The sequence below is a fragment of the Coregonus clupeaformis genome, chromosome 11, assembly GCF_020615455.1.
Source record: "Coregonus clupeaformis isolate EN_2021a chromosome 11, ASM2061545v1, whole genome shotgun sequence".
Taxonomy (NCBI): Eukaryota; Metazoa; Chordata; class Actinopteri; order Salmoniformes; family Salmonidae; genus Coregonus; species Coregonus clupeaformis.
In genome coordinates this window covers 12,589,783-12,607,364 of record NC_059202.1, presented here as the reverse complement: position 1 = coordinate 12,607,364, position 17,582 = coordinate 12,589,783, and the positions used below count along the sequence as shown (strand labels likewise).

At 44.8% G+C, this 17,582-nt stretch overlaps 1 protein-coding gene across 13 annotated transcripts in view; it reads right to left on the bottom strand.

Annotated features, from left to right (window-relative positions):
- Positions 1-17,582, bottom strand: part of LOC121576587 (FERM domain-containing protein 4A-like) — a 242,235-nt gene that overhangs the window by 73,010 nt on the left and 151,643 nt on the right. For 12 of the 13 annotated variants that reach the window (XM_045223446.1, XM_045223448.1, XM_045223444.1 and 9 more), the window contains exon 2: positions 1,345-1,410. In XM_045223446.1, the coding sequence (XP_045079381.1) occupies positions 1,345-1,410 (66 nt within the window). Of the gene's footprint in view, positions 1-1,344; positions 1,411-6,591; positions 6,942-17,582 lie in introns of those variants that run through there. The other variant, XM_045223450.1, reaches the window with a different exon arrangement.

Below are 17,582 nucleotides of genomic sequence, written 5' to 3'. Positions count from 1 at the left end.
GAGTGAGAGGTAAGGGTAGACCTGGCTTGTCAGTGGTGGTTCACATGTAGAGATATATTGGAGCAGTCTGATGGTTTAGGGTCCCTATGGGGCCATTACAAAAATCCTCCCCTCTTTCCTTTTCCTAAAAGGGGGAGAGCCTCACCACTATCCAGCTCACAGGAAAACAAGGAATAACATGGGAATTCTCTACGGTCCCATTAACCCCTCAACGGCCTACTGAACACCCGCCCCCCGAGAAAGAGAGAAAGGGAGCGAGGGGAAAAAGGGAGAGAGACCTGCTTTGCTGAAATAATTATAAACAGGGAACAATCTGTATCTGTTCCTTCTCTCTGTGTGTGTGTCTATCCTATTTCCTCTCTTCTCCTCTCCTCTTCTCCCTTCATATTAAATCTATTTCTTTCTTGCTCTGTTTCCACTCCTTCTGGCTGAGAGAATGAAGGGATGAGAGGATGGAAGAAATAGAGGATGAAGGTATGATGTGATCGAGCTATGTGGAGAAATATGAGGCTTAGAGAAAGCGGGAGAGAGAGTGAGAATGAGAGAGAGAGGATAGCAAGAGTGGGAGGTGAGGATAGGGAGAGTAATGCAAGGACGCGAATAAGCAAGAGAGAAATTCTCCCTTATACAATGAAGGTCTATTAGAGACAGACTGAGAGAGAGGTGGATCAGTTCTGCCATTGTAATCAGATCACACTGCATGCAGAGCTATCATCTCCTTTCCTCTACTCTTCCTCTCTCTATTTTCTACTTTCTACTCACCTCAATGTACTATCTCTGTCCTCTACTCTACCTCCTGTACCTCCTGTCTCCTTCTGTCCATCCAGAACTATCGTCTACTCCTTTCAGCAGTAAGATTTCATGATGAACAGACAAGATTGTCAATGTTACTGAAGAGGGTTAGGTAACACTAGGACAGGGGAGAGGGAAGGGTCCTCCATTGTTGTGATGAGACTGCTATGAAGAAACACTGTTAGTCAGAATCATTCCTCATTACAGAGAGAGTAGTGACAAGGGAGGGCAGAAGGAGGGGGAGGTGGGGGAATTAAGAAGACAAATAGGAGAGACCCACAGTTTAGGACATCATTAGGCCAGCCAGACAGAGCTGCACATCTGACTGACTGACGGACCCACTGACGGACCGACTGACAGGACTCCTTAACGAGAGAGGGTGGCTGTGTGTGTGTGGAAGGATTAGGTGAGCAGAAGACGGAGCAGTGTTGTCCAGTCAGCAGTAATTGAGCCCCTGAGGTTAGAGCTCACACACACACACACACACGCACAGTCTCCTTATCCCTCAACCTTAAGTATGTGTGTGTGTGTGTGATTGTGGTGTGTATGTACCTGTACAAGGAGCTCCAGCTTCCTGTCGTCCAGGAGATGGACCTGACATCGCCGCCCCTCCGTCATCTGAGAAAGAGAAGGAGAGAGAGGAAAGGGATTAATATTGCTATGAATTCAGTGGGCAGCTCATGTGGGCCTCGAACCTGCGACCTTGTGTTTGTCAGTCCAACCTCTTAACACTAGCGTTGCAATATGGATTGAACAGTAATAATGCACTAATACCCAAAAAATGACAAATCACAACTGAACATGTGAACAAGGGCATGTGTTCTTCACTCTTGCTCTCAGCAATGGAGCACACACACACACAGTGCTGTAGAATGTTTAATCTAATTTTAGACTTAACAAGGTTAGCAGAGCTGAAAACACACAATAGGCCAACAGATTACATTTCCTGTGTGTGTGTGTGTGTGTGTGTCTTCCTGCTGGACATATCTGACATTCCTCTCCTAAAGGGGGAAGTCCACCAACAGCTTGAGACAATCAGACCATTAGACAGACAGAGCTTTCCTTCTCTTTCCCTCCACGTCCACTGTATTATCCTTTGTGTTCCTAATGTGTGTCTGGTGTGTATGTGTGTGTGGTGGTGTGTCTGTGTGTTGGCCAAAACTGTCATTACTACGCAACCAAGTTCTGGTGTAAACATTGAAGCTGTGGAACAAGAGTAGCAAGGACACATCAGACTGAGAGAAAAACACACACAGGCACACACACTTAACATCCCACTAGAGAGGCAGACAGCTATCCACACCTGGAGAGGAAGGAACTCTAGAAACCTCCCTTTCCATCTCACACTGATATAACATATTTGGAACCTAGTTTTGCATCAAGTCTAGTTGCTAGTCTGCACTGAGCAAATGTGTGGTCCTGTGTTGTGTGAGTGTGAATGTGTGTGCGTACTTGCATGTGTGCGTGTGTGTTCAGCACATGTGGACTGTGTTTGCAGTGTAACAGGAAGAGGAGATCCTGAGGAACACAAACACTCCAGGCCCCACCCACATCCTCACATCTGGGGGAGCGGAGGGGGAAGGGAGTGGAGGAGGAAATGGGAAAGGAGGAGGGGAGAGACTTGGAGAGAGAAAAGCACAAGAACCCCAAGGGGTGATATGGGTTATGTGTCCTAATGTGTTTTTAATGTGCTTCCTATCATTCCATCTCCAAAACATGAGTCAGCCTACAGGGAGGAGGTCAGTGACCTGGCAGTGTGGTGCCGGCACAACAACCTCTCCCTCAACGTCAGCAAAACTAAGAAACGGGGGGGAGCACGCCCCAATCCACATCGACGGGGCGGCAGTGGAGCAAGTAGACAACTTCAACTTCATCGGTGTCTTAATCACTAAAGACTTCAAATGGTCCAAACACACGCACACAGTCGTGAAGAAGGTTCCCGCTTCCCCCTCAGGAGGTTGAAAAAGTTTGGCATGGGCCCTCAAATGGTTCTACAGCTGTACATTTACATTTTAGTCATTTAGCAGACGCTCTTATCCAGAGCGACTTACAGTTAGTGAATGCATACATGTTTTTTTTTTATACTGGCCCCCCGTGGTAAACGAACCCACATCCCTGACGGCCAAACCCTCCCCTACCTTGGACCAATTGTGCACCGCCCATGGGTCTCCCGGTCGCGGCCGGCTGCGACAGAGCCTGGACTCTAACCAGGATCTCTAGTGGCACAGTTAGCACTGCGATGCAGTGCCTTAGCCCACTGTGCCACTCGGGACACATTGTAACATTGAGAGCATGTTGACTGCCTGCATTACTGCTTGGTATGGCAATAGCACCGCCCTCGATCACATGGCGCTACAGAGGGTTGTGCGGACAGCCCAGTACATCAATGGGGCCAAACTCCCTGCCATCCAGGACCTCTATATCAGGCGGAGTGAAAAGAAGGCCCGGAAAATCGTCAAAGCCATTGACACCAACAGGCTCTTGAACAGCTTCTATCCCCAAGCAATACGACTGATAAATAGCTAACACTCACAGGGCCCTACACACTCACACACACTGTCACTCCAACACACACACAAACACTCACTCCATCATTTGCTCACTCACACATAATATGCACATACAGTTATACTGACTCTACACACCAGGGTCAAGGCGGGGCAAACACACACACACACAAACAGCATTTCACTATACTTGTGCATGTGACAAATAAAACTTGAAACACACACTGGAAGATAGCGTAGTACTGCCATGTGAAGTCATTAGTTGTTCGATAGGTAGCAGGCTTGTGAATTCCTTTTATCTGTGTGAACCCTTTTCCACCCCTATTGTTTATCAGAGACAGCGAGAGAGAGATGCACATCGTTACAACACTGTATATAGTCATAATATGACATCAGAAATGTCTCTATTCCTTTGGAACTTTTGTGAGTGTAATGTTTACTGTTTATTTCACTTTTGTTTATTATCTATTTCCCTTGCTTTGGCAATGTAAACATATGTTTCCCATGCCGGTAAAGCCCTTTGAATTGAGAGAGCGAGAGAGAGGGCAGAAGGCAGGTGGACAGTCAGCCATCTCATATTGATAAACACCCTGAGTCATCCCCCTGGCATCTGGAATAGCTCTGCTGGTGCACCTCTTATAACATAGGATCACTATACCACAGGTTTCTGTGACTTTGTGTGGGTAGTGGGTAAACCTCACCATGTGGTCCACTATAGTAGTAGGGTGAGAAGATGGAGGTGAGAATTGGCAGCGGGCTGAGGACAGAAATAGAGAGACAGTGACAGACAGAGAGAGAGAGAGAGAGAGAGAGAGAGAGAGAGAGAGAGAGAGAGAGAGAGAGAGAGAGAGAGAGAGAGAGAGAGAGAGAGAGAGAGAGAGAGAGAGAGAGAGAGAGAGAGAGAGAGAGAGAGAGAGAGAGAGAGAGAGATCTATATTCTTTACCAGCCCCGTGTAGAGCATGGCGCTTGCAACACCAGGGTTGTGGGTTCGTTTCCCATGGGGGGCCAGTATGAAAAAATTAAATAATGTATGCACTCACTGACTGTAAGTCGCTCTGGATAAGAGTGTCTACTAAAATGTAAAAAAAAAAAATTGTGAGTGTAATGTTCTCTAATGTTTCCCTTGTTTATTTCACTATTGTTTATTATCTATTCCATTTGCTTTGGCAATGTAAACATATGTTTCCCATGCCAATAATGCCCTTTGCATTAAATTGTTTCCCATGCCAATAAATGAATAGAATTGAGAGAGAAAGAGAGCAATAGTCCAGCACTGTTCCAACACCCACCCCTGTGTGAGTTGAGCTCTGCCCTGAGGCTGCTGCCAGTGTGTGTGTGCCTTTAGTCTGCAGGCTCCAGCTTCCTTTGATGGGCTTAGTTGTCCCTCCCTCTCTGTGGTTTAAGGTTTAAAGTGGCTGCACCTGCACTCACACAAACTCCACCTCTTCTAGTGCTATTCTCCACCTGCCTAGTAACAGAATAACCTTATTATTAGGTAGGTTTACCTACTAGTAATACCTCTATTAGAAATACCTCTCTAGTACCTGTAGTACTTTGCTTTATCTTGGCCAGGTCGCAGTTGTAAATGAGAACTTGTTCTCAACTGGCTTACCTGGTTAAATAAAGGTGAAATAAAATAAAAAAATAAAAAATACAGTGTCTCAACCTGTGGTCTGTGGCTTTTGTTATGTGTTGCACTCATTTAGCTTGCTGTGACATGTGCACTATGCAGCACTATAGGGCACTCCACAGGTCCTGGAGTTTAGTTCTCCCACAGACTCCATTGTAAACGTGATGTAAATGAGCTGCCAGTACGCTATAGTCTGGTCTGTGTGTGAATATTCTCCCCAAATGACTTCTCTGTGTTCCCAAGATTTCCTAACACCAGTCAGTCCATGCTGCCTGTCCAAGATCTCCCTGTTTGGACCAGAGGTAGATTATGATAGAGATCACCGGCCAGAAATCTGCTGACCACCGAGACCTGAAATGCAGACACAGTTAAGGCTGCAGCATACACACACCGCACGCTGACTGTCTTATCTATATACAGGCAGCATCTATTCTCTCTCTGTTATACTAAAGTACACCAGAGAATGAGGAAGCTTTGAGGCACTAAGGGAGAAGAACACCACAATAACAGGCATGGTTACAAATCACTGGCTTAGGGCTAGCTGTTTAGGTAACCCAATCCAAGGTGGACAAGTACACTAACTCTACACAATATTCAATGATATTAAAAAAAACTATTCACTGAGAATTGAAGGCTACAACATGTGACAAAGTTTTGACACTTGCTTCACTGAATGGGTGTGAATGTTACCAAAAATTGATTTCTAGACATTTAAACTTGTTAGTACGAAAAAGTATGAAAAATGTATGCACTCACTACTGTAAATCGCTCTGGATAAGAGCGTCTGTTAAATGACTAAAATGTAAATGTTAGCTAATTCGTAGACTAGACTATCAATCTCACCAGATCACCTTACATTCACTGCACTGAAGCATCATGAGACAGCAGTCACATCAAATCTACAAGGAACACAAGACCAATGTTTAGAACCTGATATTTCCATAATTTACTCTCCAATCTACATAGGCATGGGCTGTCTAGTAACTATCCACCATCTGTGAATGTAGCTGACAGGTTTGAAATCTTACGTTGTAACATTATTAGGCTAAAGCACGAGTTGATGCACAGTTCTTGAAACATTGTATCATTGTGGCCCTAAACTGGAAACACGATCTCTGCAACTTGGTATGCATCCAGGCTATGTCCTTACACGCGCACAATAACACTGTAATAACACATCACAAAATATTCCCTATTCACATGGTTGAAATAGACACGATGCTAGTCCAGAGACTGAGGCATCATTGTGAGTTCGAATCCGCACACAAGCTGTAGCCTAGCTCTACACAATCAGAATGATTCACTCGCCGACATTTTTGACCCATTACAAGGCAAGTTTGAATGCATCCCCTGGTAGGCTACATAGGAGAGCTGCCTCTAGTCAGTCACATCCGTAGACCGGGGATAAATTATTGCTGGTTTGCTGATAGTTGGCTAGCCATGCTATTTCTATTTTAGCTAGGCTATTCGGTTGTAGCCTACCCAGCGATATATTCAAAACACAAATCCGCATTTCGGGATAGACTACAAATGGGCCATGTTACATATTCACACACACACACACACACACACACACACACACACACACACACGGTCGCATAATGAAAGCGGCCGACGTTTTTGATATGGCCAACAGCAAAAATACGAAGATCCACATTTACCTTTGGAAGATTCTACACGCACTTTTAGATTAGTCGAGCCCGAAATAACCCCAATAAACGATGCATTAAATCCAGTTGGTAAAATCGTTGTTCCCCGGCCTAGAACGCCATCAGCATCCATGCAATAGTGACCGGTGCGACTCACACAGGAGAAGCGTTGCAACCCTATCCCCCGTTTTCCGTTAAACCGGGCTGACAACGGAGCCAAGACATCCCATCTCCTTCTGAACGAGCTCTCTCCCACACACAGCACAGCGACACTGGCCCGCTTCCAACCAGCAGCGCTGCACCGTTCAATGGCTCATCCTCCCACCGAAACAGAGGGCTTTCCCGGCTATTCAGACCATCCGACCCCCTTCCCCGGCGACGCCGGCGCCCAACAGAAACACCAACGCTATGAACATGCAGAGAGGGAGACTGTACCAAATACGAAAGACAGAGGCGACCGACGGTATCAAATCATCCCAAAGTCAATTAATCCACACTATGTGCTTTTATTTCCTCTCCCTCTAGCCTGTTCTGTCATCAACGCTGCTCGTTCGAAAACATGATAATAATGGAGGCTGGGAGTGGGGCGGGGAGAGAGTAAAGGGGGAATTTTCTTTCTGCAGCTCTCAGTCATAAGAAACTGCAGACGGCTGTGTGTGTGTGTGTGTGTGTGTGTGTAGCCTACTAGGAACCGCCGAGGAACGACGTACATACAGACATCTGGATCTGCACACCAGGAGCCAAAATTAATCTGAGAAAGGTCTCTCTCTCTTTCTCTCTCTCTCAATTCAAATAACATTTGATTTGATTTGATTCAATTCAATTCAATTTAAGGGCTTTATTGGCATGGGAAACATATGTCTCTCTCTCTCTCTCTCTCTCTCTCTCTCTCTCCTCTCTCTCTCTCTCAATTCAAAGGGATTTATTGTCATGGGAAACATGTGTTTACATTGCCAAAGCAAGTGGGGAAAAAACACACAAAAAACAACAATATCCAAAATCAACAAAGCAAATTAAACAAAACAAAGACAAAAACAATCAGACATTAACAGTAAACATTACATGCACAAAACGTTTCAAGAGAACAACAACGTTTAAAATATGATATTATTAGCTGTTTACATTTTTTAAATATCATTTAAAATGTTACATAAGCTATGTGTTGTGACAATGTGCAAATAATAGAATGTGCAAATAGTGGAAATAAATAGGCAGCAGGTCACACATTTTGCAGCTGGGATTGCACACTGTGGTATTTCGCCTAACAGATACGGGAATGTGTATATATTTGATTTGTGTTTGAATTCTTTGTGGGTTTGTGTAATTTGAGGGAAATATGTGTATTTTATATGGCTGTACGTTTGGCAGGAGGTTAGAAAGTGCAGCTCGGTTTCCACCTCATTTTGTGTGCAGTGGCCACATATCCTGTCTTCTCATGAGATCCACGTCTGCCTATGGCGACCTCTCTCAACAGCAAGGCTCACTGAGTCTGTACATAGCCAAGGCTTTTCTTAGTTTTGGTTCAGCCACAGTGGTCAGGTATTCTGCCACTGTGTACTCTCTGTTTAGGGCAAGGTATCATTTTAATTTGCTTAGTTTTTTGGGTTGATTCTTTCCCATGTGTAAAGTAGTTCTCTTTTTGTTTTCTCATAATTTGGTTGGGTTTCATTGTGTTGCTGTCCTGGGGCTCTGTGGGGTCTGTTGGTATTTGTGAACAGAGCCCCAGAACCAGCTGGCTGAGTGAAGTCTTCGCTAGGTTCATCTCTCCGTAGATGATGGAAGGTTTGGCCATTGCTTTCCTTTAGGTGGTTGTAGAATTTAAAATATATTTTAGTGGGTATAGTCCTACTCTGCTTTGAATGCATTATTTTGGGTTTTGCACTGTACTCTGAGGATAATTAGTGGGTATAGTCCTAATTCTGCTCTGAATGCATTATTTAAGGTTTTGCGTTGTACTCTGTGGATATATTTTGTAGAATTCTCCATGCAGAGCCTCAATTGGGTGTTTGTCACATTTTGTGAATTCTTGGTTGGTAAGTGGACCCCAGACCTCACAACCATAGAGGGCAATGGGTTATATAACTGATTGGAGTATTTTTAGCAAGATCCTAATTGGGATGTCAAATGTTATGTTCCTTTTGATGGCGTAGAAGGCCTTCTTGCCTTGTCTCTCAGATCATTCACAGCCTTGTGGAAGTTACCTGTGGTGCTGATGTTTAGGCCGAGGTATGTGTAACTCATTGTGTGCTCTAGGGAAACGGTGTCTAGATAGAATTAATGTTCATGGTCCTGGCATCTGAACCTTTTTTGGAACACAATTATTTCTGGCTTACTGAGATTCACTGTCAGAGCCCAAGTCTGACAGAATCTATGCAGAAGATCTAGGTGCCTTTGTCGGCCACATTGGTTGTAGACAGAAGCACCAGATCATCTGCAAACAATAAACATTTGATTTCAGAGTTTAGTAGGGTGAAGCTGGGTGCTGCAGACTGTTCTAGTGGCCCTCGCCAATTCATTTGAAATGTTAAAGAGGGTAGTGCTCAAGCTGCATCCCTGTCTCACCCCCCGGCCCAGAGGGAAGGATATGTGTGTTTATTGCCAATTTTAACCGCACACCTATTGTTTGTGTACATTGATTTTATAATATCCCCAACACCACTTTCCATCGCTTTATACAGCGGGCCCTCATGCCAAATTGAGTCAAAAGCTTTTTTTAAATCAACAAAGCTTGAGAAGACTTTGCTTTTGTTTTGTTTTTGTTTTTGTTTGTTTGTCTCACTCTCAATTCAATTTCATTTCAAAGGGCTGTATTGACATGGGAAACATATGTTTGCATTGCCAAAGCAAGTGAAGTGGATAATAAACAAAAGTGAAATAAACAATCAGAAATGAACCCCCCCCCCCTCACTCACTTCTGCCTCTTTTCTTGCTTGTTTTTAAAACAGTTCTCCTAGCTAACTCTTCAGTTTGGTTTGGCTATAGATGCTGCCTTGCAGTTCAAACTCCAGCCGTTGAACTGCATCTCATTCTGAATGACCTAAATTGGCCACCGTGTTCACTCTAAGCTACAGTTGGAGAAACTGTCAGAACTACTGCATTAATCAGCTTTACAGTTATTCAGTATATAAGGTATAGGTCTCAGAAAATACATTTGAATAAAATGCACATAGGCCTAATATTATTGACTATTTTGTCCATGTCTGTGTGTCCACTGATCTGCCAGTGGGTGGCCTTGTCATATGCTGGTGGCATGACAATTGGAACCGTAGTATGTGCAACTTTCTTCTTGCTTACCCAGATGACACACTAGACCATGGCTATACCATACAGCTGTCCCCATAGAGACACAGCTATCATATAGGATGGTTGAACCTGAGTGACTATAGGTCTGTAATAACATGATCTATGCCTTGGTGTCAGACTGTCTTAGTTACCCACTGGTTTTAATGGTGTCTGTGTCAAATAACTTTAACCTTCATGTTGTCACCATGATAGTACATTTTAGTCATTTAGCAGACGCTCTTATCCAGAGCGACTTACAGTTAGTGAGTGGATAAATTTTTCATACTGGCCCCCCGTGGGAATCGAACCCACAACCCTGGCAATGCAAGCGCCATGCTCTACCAACTGAGCTACAGGAGGCCTTAGTAACATTATAAAGAGCATCCTCACTAGAATAACATTGTCTCATTCAAACCTTTGGCGTCAACATGGTTCATTAAAACCCCAGATTTCAGTTAGCAGAATATGGTAACTATGGTTCAGCGTTGTACTGTAGAGGACAAGAGAAAGGAAAGAAGTGTATCCTTTTTCTGTTAGGTCTCTGTGTTTCTGGGTATTTTGGGCCTGTTCCAGACACCGGAAACTAGCCTTTCCAACTTCTCCAGATGAGGAGGGAGGAGAAGAGGGAGGGAGGGAGGTAGGGAGGGAGGGAGGGAGGAGAAGAGGGAAGACAGGAAAAGAGTTAGGGACAGGGGGAAATAAGAAACATTAGAGGTTAAGGGGTAGGGAAGGAGGAGAGGAAGCAACTGAATGTTTGAACTGGAGGAACCCATGATGCACTGGACCTATTGTAATGGATGGAAATGAAGAGAGGGAGAGAGAGAACGAGGGATGAGGGGGTAGAAAAACATCAGACAACTGTGTGACAACAAGAAACATGGTGAGAATAACAGTAAAAGTAATGGGGATATGGTGAGTTGTAGGGTAGAGGTGGGGTAGTGGTGGTGGGTTGGTGTTAGTGGGGGAGGAGGTGTGTTAGGGGTCTGGGTTAGAGGTAAGTTATATTGGTGGAATGTGATATAAACAGTTAATTAAAGCAAGATGGAGATTCTTTAACCCTGATTCTGCACTGCGGTAGACTACACACACGCACGCACACACGCACGCGCACACACCACACACACACACACACATTAATGTGTAGGTCTATGTGTGTGTCAGAGTGTGTGTGTGAGTTTCTCACTGTGCACTGGAAGACTAAAGCACCTCTCCCTTTGTGAAAGACTGCATCAGCTCTGGCTCTGGAACCTATTTGGTTCCATGTGTTTTGTGTGAGACGTCGCAGGGAGGGTCACAGAGCAGCCAGGAATGTCTAGAAAAACGGTGGGAGAGATCTGTTTTGTTTGTGCAAGTGTTTGTGTATGTGTGGGTGTATGTGTGTGTCTGACCTGTCTTCTAGCACTTCTAGCACATTTGCATGTGTCTCTGCGAACACATATGTGTGTGTGTGTCACTGTGTGTAAATGTGTGTATGTGTGCGTGCCTGCGTGTGTGTAGATGTGTATAACTATACTTGTGGGGACCAGAAGTCCCCACAAGAATAGTAAACTAACAAAAATGTGACCAACTGGGGACAAATGCTATTTCTACAGTGTTTAGGGTTAAGGTTAAAATTAGGGTTAAAATTAGGTTTAGGGTTAGGGTTAGGAGCTAGGGTTAGTTTTAGGGTTAGGAGTTAGGGTTAGCTTTAGGGTTAGGGTTAAGGTTAAGGATAGGTTTTCGGGTTAAGGTTAATGTTAGCGTTAAGGTTAGGGTTAGGGTGAGGGTATTGGCTAGGGTTAGGGGTTAGGGAAAATAGGATTTTGTATGGGACTGAATTGTGTGTCCCCACAAGGTTAGTTATACAAGACTGTGTGTGTGTGTTTGTGTTTGTGTGTGTGTGTGTGTGTGTGTGTGTGTGTGTGTGTGTGTGTGTGTGTGTGTGTGTGTGTGTGTGTGTGTGTGTGTGTGTGTGTGTGTGAGCTCCACTCATCAGCCCGTTAGTGAGTGTGGGAGTGAAATGTGTTTCTAGTTAAGTTCTGAAAATCAGAAACACACTCTGGCACTTCAAACACACAGAGATATTTTGTAGCCAAGTTCGCTTTATTCTCATTTTACTACATAGCTCTAGTCCCAAAGCTTTCCAAAACTGCACCACTTCCAGACCTTTAGTTCACAGACTTTTCCTTAACTTCCCTCTCCCCGCCCAGTAACAGAATAACTAAATCCAGCACAGAGTGACTGACTACTGAACACGTATGATTCAGCTACTACTCTGTAATACTTAATGCTTATACTTACAGTGCATTCGGAAAGTATTCAGACCCCTTGACTTTTTCCACATTTGGTTGCGTTACAGCCTTGTTCTAAAATGGATTCAATTGTTTTTTTCCCTCATCAATTTACACACAATACCCCATAATGACAAAACAAAAACAGGTTTTTATGAAAGAAGAAAAAAAAACGCTACAAGCTTGGCACACCTGTATTTGGGGAGTTTCTCCCATTCTTCTCTGCAGATCCTCTCAAGCTCTGTCAGGTTGGATGGGAAGCGTCGCTGAACAGCTATTTTCAGGTCTCCAGAGATTTTAGATCGGGTTCAAGTCCGGACTCTGGCTGGGCCACTCAAGGACATTCAGAGACTTGTCCTGAAGCCACTCCTGCATTGTCTTGGCTGTGTGCTTAAGGTCGTTGTCCTGTTGGAAGGTGAACCTTCGCCCCACTCTGAGGTCCTGAGCACTCTGGAACAGGTTTTCATCAAGGATCTCTCTGTACTTTAATCCGTTCATCTTTCCCTCAATCCTGACTAGTCTCCCAGTCCCTGCCGCTGAAAAACATCCCCACAGCATGATGCTGCCACCACCATGCTTCACCATAGGGATGGTGCCAGGTTTCCTCCAGATGTAACGTTTGGCATTCAGGCCAAAGAGTTCTATCTTGGTTTCATCAGACCAGAGAATCTTGTTTCTCATGGTCTGAGAGTCCTTTAGGTGCCTTTTGGCAAACTCCAAGCGGGCTGTCATGTGCCTTTTACTGAGGGGTTGCTTCCGTCTGGCCACTCTACCATAAAGGCCTGATTGGTGGAGTGCTAAAGAGATGGTTGTCTTTCTGGAAGGTTCTCCCATCTCCACAGAGGAACTCTGGAGCTCTGTCAGAGTGACCATCGGGTTCTTGGTCACCTCCCTGACCAAGGCCCTTCTCCCCCGATTGCTCATTTTGGCCGGGCGGCCAGCTCTAGGAAGAGTCTTGGTGGTTCCAAACTTCTTCCATTTAAGATTGATGGAGGCCACTGTGTTCTTGGGGACCTTCAATGCTGCAGAAGGTTTTTGGTTCTATTCCCCAGATCTGTGCCTCGACACAATCCTGTCTCGGAGATCTACGGACAATTCCTTCGACCTCATCAAATCAAATCAAATTTGATTTGCCACGTGCCGAATACAAGAGGTGTAGACCTGACAGTGAAATGCTTACTTACAAGCCCTTAACCAACAATGCGATTTTAAGAAAATAAAAAAAAGTGTTAAGTAAAAAATAGATAAGTAAAAAATACAAATAGCAAATCATTAAAGAGCAGCAGTAAAATAAAATAACAGGAGGGAGGCTATATACAGGGGGTACCGGTACAGAGTCTATGTACGGGGGCACCGGTTAGTCGAGGTAATTGAGGTAATATGTACATGTGGGTAGCGTTAAAGTGACTATGCATAGGAAATAAATAGAGTAGCAGCAGCGTAAAAGAGGTGGTTGGGTTGTGGTGGGGGGGCAATGCAAATAGTCTGGGTAGTCATGATTAGCTGTTCAGGAGTCTTATGGCTTGGGGGTAGAAGCTGTTAAGAAGCCTTTTGGACCTAGACTTGGCACTCCGGTACCGCTTGCCGTGCGGTAGCAGAGAGAACAGTCTATGACTAGGGTGGCTGGAGTCTTTGACAATTTTTAGAGCCTTCCTCTGACACGCCTAGCATAGAGGTCCTGGATGGCAGGAAGCTTGGCCCCAGTGATGTACTGGGCCATACGCACAACCCTCTGTAGTGCCTTGCGGTCGGAGGCCGAGCAGTTGCCATACCAGGCGATGATGCAACCAGTCAGGATGCTCTCGATGGTGCAGCTGTATAACTTTTTGAGGATCTGAGGACCCATGCCAAATCTTTTCAGTCTCCTGCAGGGCAATAGGCTTTGTCGTGCCCTCTTCACGACTGTCTTGGTGTGTTTGGACCATGTTAGTTTGTTGGTGATGTGGACACCAAGGAACTTGAAGCTCTCAACCTGTTCCACTACAGCCCCATCGATGAGAATGGGGGCATGCTCAGTCCTCTTTTTTTCCCCCTGTAGTCCACAATCAACTTCTTTGTCTTGATCACGTTGAGGGAGAGGTTGTTATCCTGGCACCACACAGTCAGGTCTCTGACCTCCTCCTTATAGGCTGTCTCACCGTTGTCGGTGATAAGGCCTACCACTGTTGTGTCGTCGGCAAACTTAATGATGGTGTTGGAGTCGTGCCTGGCCATGCAGTCATGGGTGAACAAGGAGTACAGGAGGACACTGAGCACGCACCCCTGAGGGCCCCCCATGTTGAGGATCAGCGTGGCAGATCTGTTGTTACCTACCCTTACTACCTGGGGGCGGCCCCTCAGGAAGTCTAGGATCCAGTTGCAGAGGGAGGTGTTTAGTCCCAGGGTCCTTAGTTTAGTGATGAGCTTTGAGGGCACTATGGTGTTGAACGCTGAGCTGTAGTCAATGAATAGCTTTCTCACGTAGGTGTTCCTCTTGTCCAGGTGGGAAAGGGCAGTGTGGAGTGCAATGGAGATTGCATCATCTGTGGATCTGTTGGGGCGGTATGCAAATTGGAGTGGGTCTAGGGTTTCTGGTATAATGGTGTTGATGTGAGCCATGACCAGCCTTTCAAAGCACTTCATGGCTACAGACGTGAGTGCTACGGGTCGGTAGTCATTTAGGCAGGTAATCTTAGTGTTCTTGGGCACAGGGAGTATGGTGGTCTGCTTGAAACATGTTGGTATTACAGACTACCATTTTGAAAATGTCAGTGAAGACACTTGCCAGTTGGTCAGCGCATGCTCGGAGTACACGTCCTGGTAATCCGTCTGGCCCTGCGGCCTTGTGAATGTTGACCTGCTTAAAAGTCTTACTCACATCGGCTACGGAGAGCGTGATCACATAGTCATCCAGAACAGCTGATGCTCTCATGCATGCTTCAGGGTTGCTTGCCTCGAAGCGAGCAGTGAAGTGATTTAGCTCGTCTGGTAGGCTTGTGTCACTGGGCAGCTCGCGGCTGTGCTTCCCTTTGTAGTCTGTAATAGTTTTCAAGCCCTGCCACATCCAACGAGCGTCGGAGCCGGTGTAGTACGATTCAATCTTAGTCCTGTATTGACTCTTTGCCTGTTTGATGGTTTGTCGAAGTGCATAGCGGGATTTCTTATAGGGAGACTTGGCACTCCGGTAACGTGGGCGGCAGGTAGCTTAGTGGTTAAGAGCGTTGTGCCAGCAACCAAAAGGTCGCTGGTTCTAATCCCCAAGCCGACTAGGTCAAAAATCTGTCGATGTGCCCTTGAGCAAGGCACTTTACCCTAATTGCTCATGTAAGTCGCTCTGGATAAGAGCGTCTGGTAAATGTAAATGTTATAGGCGTCTGGGTTAGCGTCCCGCTCCTTGAAAGCGGCAACTCTATCCTTTAGCTCAGTGCGGATGTTGCCTGTAATCCATGGCTTCTGGTTGGGGTATGTACGTACGGTCACTGTGGGGACAATGTCATCGATGCACTTATCGATGAAGCCAGTGACTGATGTGGTGTACTCCTCAATGCTATCGGAAGAATCCCGGATCATATTCCAGTCTGTGCTAGCAAAACAGTCCTGTAGCTTAGCATCTGCGTCATCTGACCACTTCCTTATTAACCGAGTCACTGGTGCTTCCTGCTTTAGTTTTTGCTTATAAGCAGTAATCAGGAGGATAGAGTTATGGTCAGTTTTGCCAAATGGAGGGCGAGGGAGAGCTTTGTATGCGTCTCTGTTTGTGGAGTAAAGGTGGTCTAGAGTTTTTTTCCCTCTGGTTGCACATTTAACATGCTGGTAGAAATGAGGTAGAACGGATTTAAGTTTCCCTGCATTAAAGTCCCCGGCCACTAGAAGGGCTGCCTCTGGATGAGAGTTTTCCTGTTTACTTATGGCCTTATACAGCTCATTGAGTGCAATCTTAGTACCAGCATCGGTCTGTGGTGTTAAATAGACAGCTACGAAAAATATAGATGAAAACTCTCTTGGTAAATAGTGTGGTCTACAGCTTATCATGAGATACTCTACCTCAGGCGTGCATAACCTAGAGACTTCCTTAGTATTAGATTTTATGCACCAGCTGTTGTTTACAAATATACACAGACCGCCACCCCTTGTCTTACCGGAGTCAGCCGTTCTGTCCTGCCGATGTAGTGTATATCCCGCCAGCTGTATGTTATCCATGTCGTCATTCAGCCACGACATGGTGAAACATAACATATTGCAGTTTTTAATGTCCTGTTGGTATGATAACCTAAATCTTAGGTCGTCCAATTTATTTTCAAATGATTGAACATTGGCTAATAGGATTGATGGAAGAGGCAGTTTAATCGCTCACCGTCGGATCCTTACAAGGCACCCCGACCTACGTCCACGATATATCCATCTCTTTCTCATGCAAATGACAGGGATTTGGGCTTTGTCGGGTGTCTGTAGAATGTCCTTTGCGTCCGACTCGATGAAGAAAAAATCTTGTCCAATACGAGGTGAGTAATCGCTGTCCTGATATCCAGAAGCTCTTTTTGGTAATAAGAGACGGTGGCAGAAACATTATGTACAGAATAAATTACAAATAACGCAAAAAAGCACACATAATAGTACAATTGGTTAGAGGGCTGTAAAACGGCAGCCATCTTCTCCGGCGCCAATTATGGCTTGGGACCTTATATAGACAGGTGTGTGCCTTTCCAAATCATGTCCAATCAATTGAATTTACCATAGGTGGACTCCAATCAAGTTGTAGAAACATCTCAAGGATGATCAACGGAAACAGGATGCACCTGAGCTCAATTTCGAGTCTCGTAGCAAAGGGTCTATATAATTATGTAAATAAGGTATTTCTAATATTTCTAAAAACCTGTTTTCGCTTCGTCATTATGGGGTATTGTGTGTAGATTGATGAGGATTTTATTTTCCTTTAATCCATTTTAGAATAAGGCTGTTACCTAACAAATTGTGGAAAAAGTCAAGGGATCTGAATACTTTTCGAATTATACTTTACTTTGAATCAAAGTTTGTGACACGTTTTCATACTTGAAGAGTGGTGTAAATTTGAGCTCCATACTCAATCTGTAGTGTAGATATGTGCTGTAGGTATTAGGAGAAATCTACTGGCCTCAATCCCACATAAATGGGACAGATTGGCACCATCTCACTACTTATGTTTAAGAACCTTCTAAACGGTAAGTACCAGCAGGATAAAAACAGCAAACAGGAATACAGTATCTAGGTTATATGTTATTATCACATTGCTGTGTCACAGATAGAGATCAAGCATGTTATTTTATTGCTAGATATTGCTGCACTGTTGGAGCTAGAAACATTAGCATTTCGCTGCACATGTGATAACATCTGCAAAACTGTGCACGCGACCAATAAACTTTGATTTGATTTTACTGATGACTGAGCGTTGTCCTTGAGCTAGTGACTGTGCAGCTCTAGGTTTGAGACACAAAA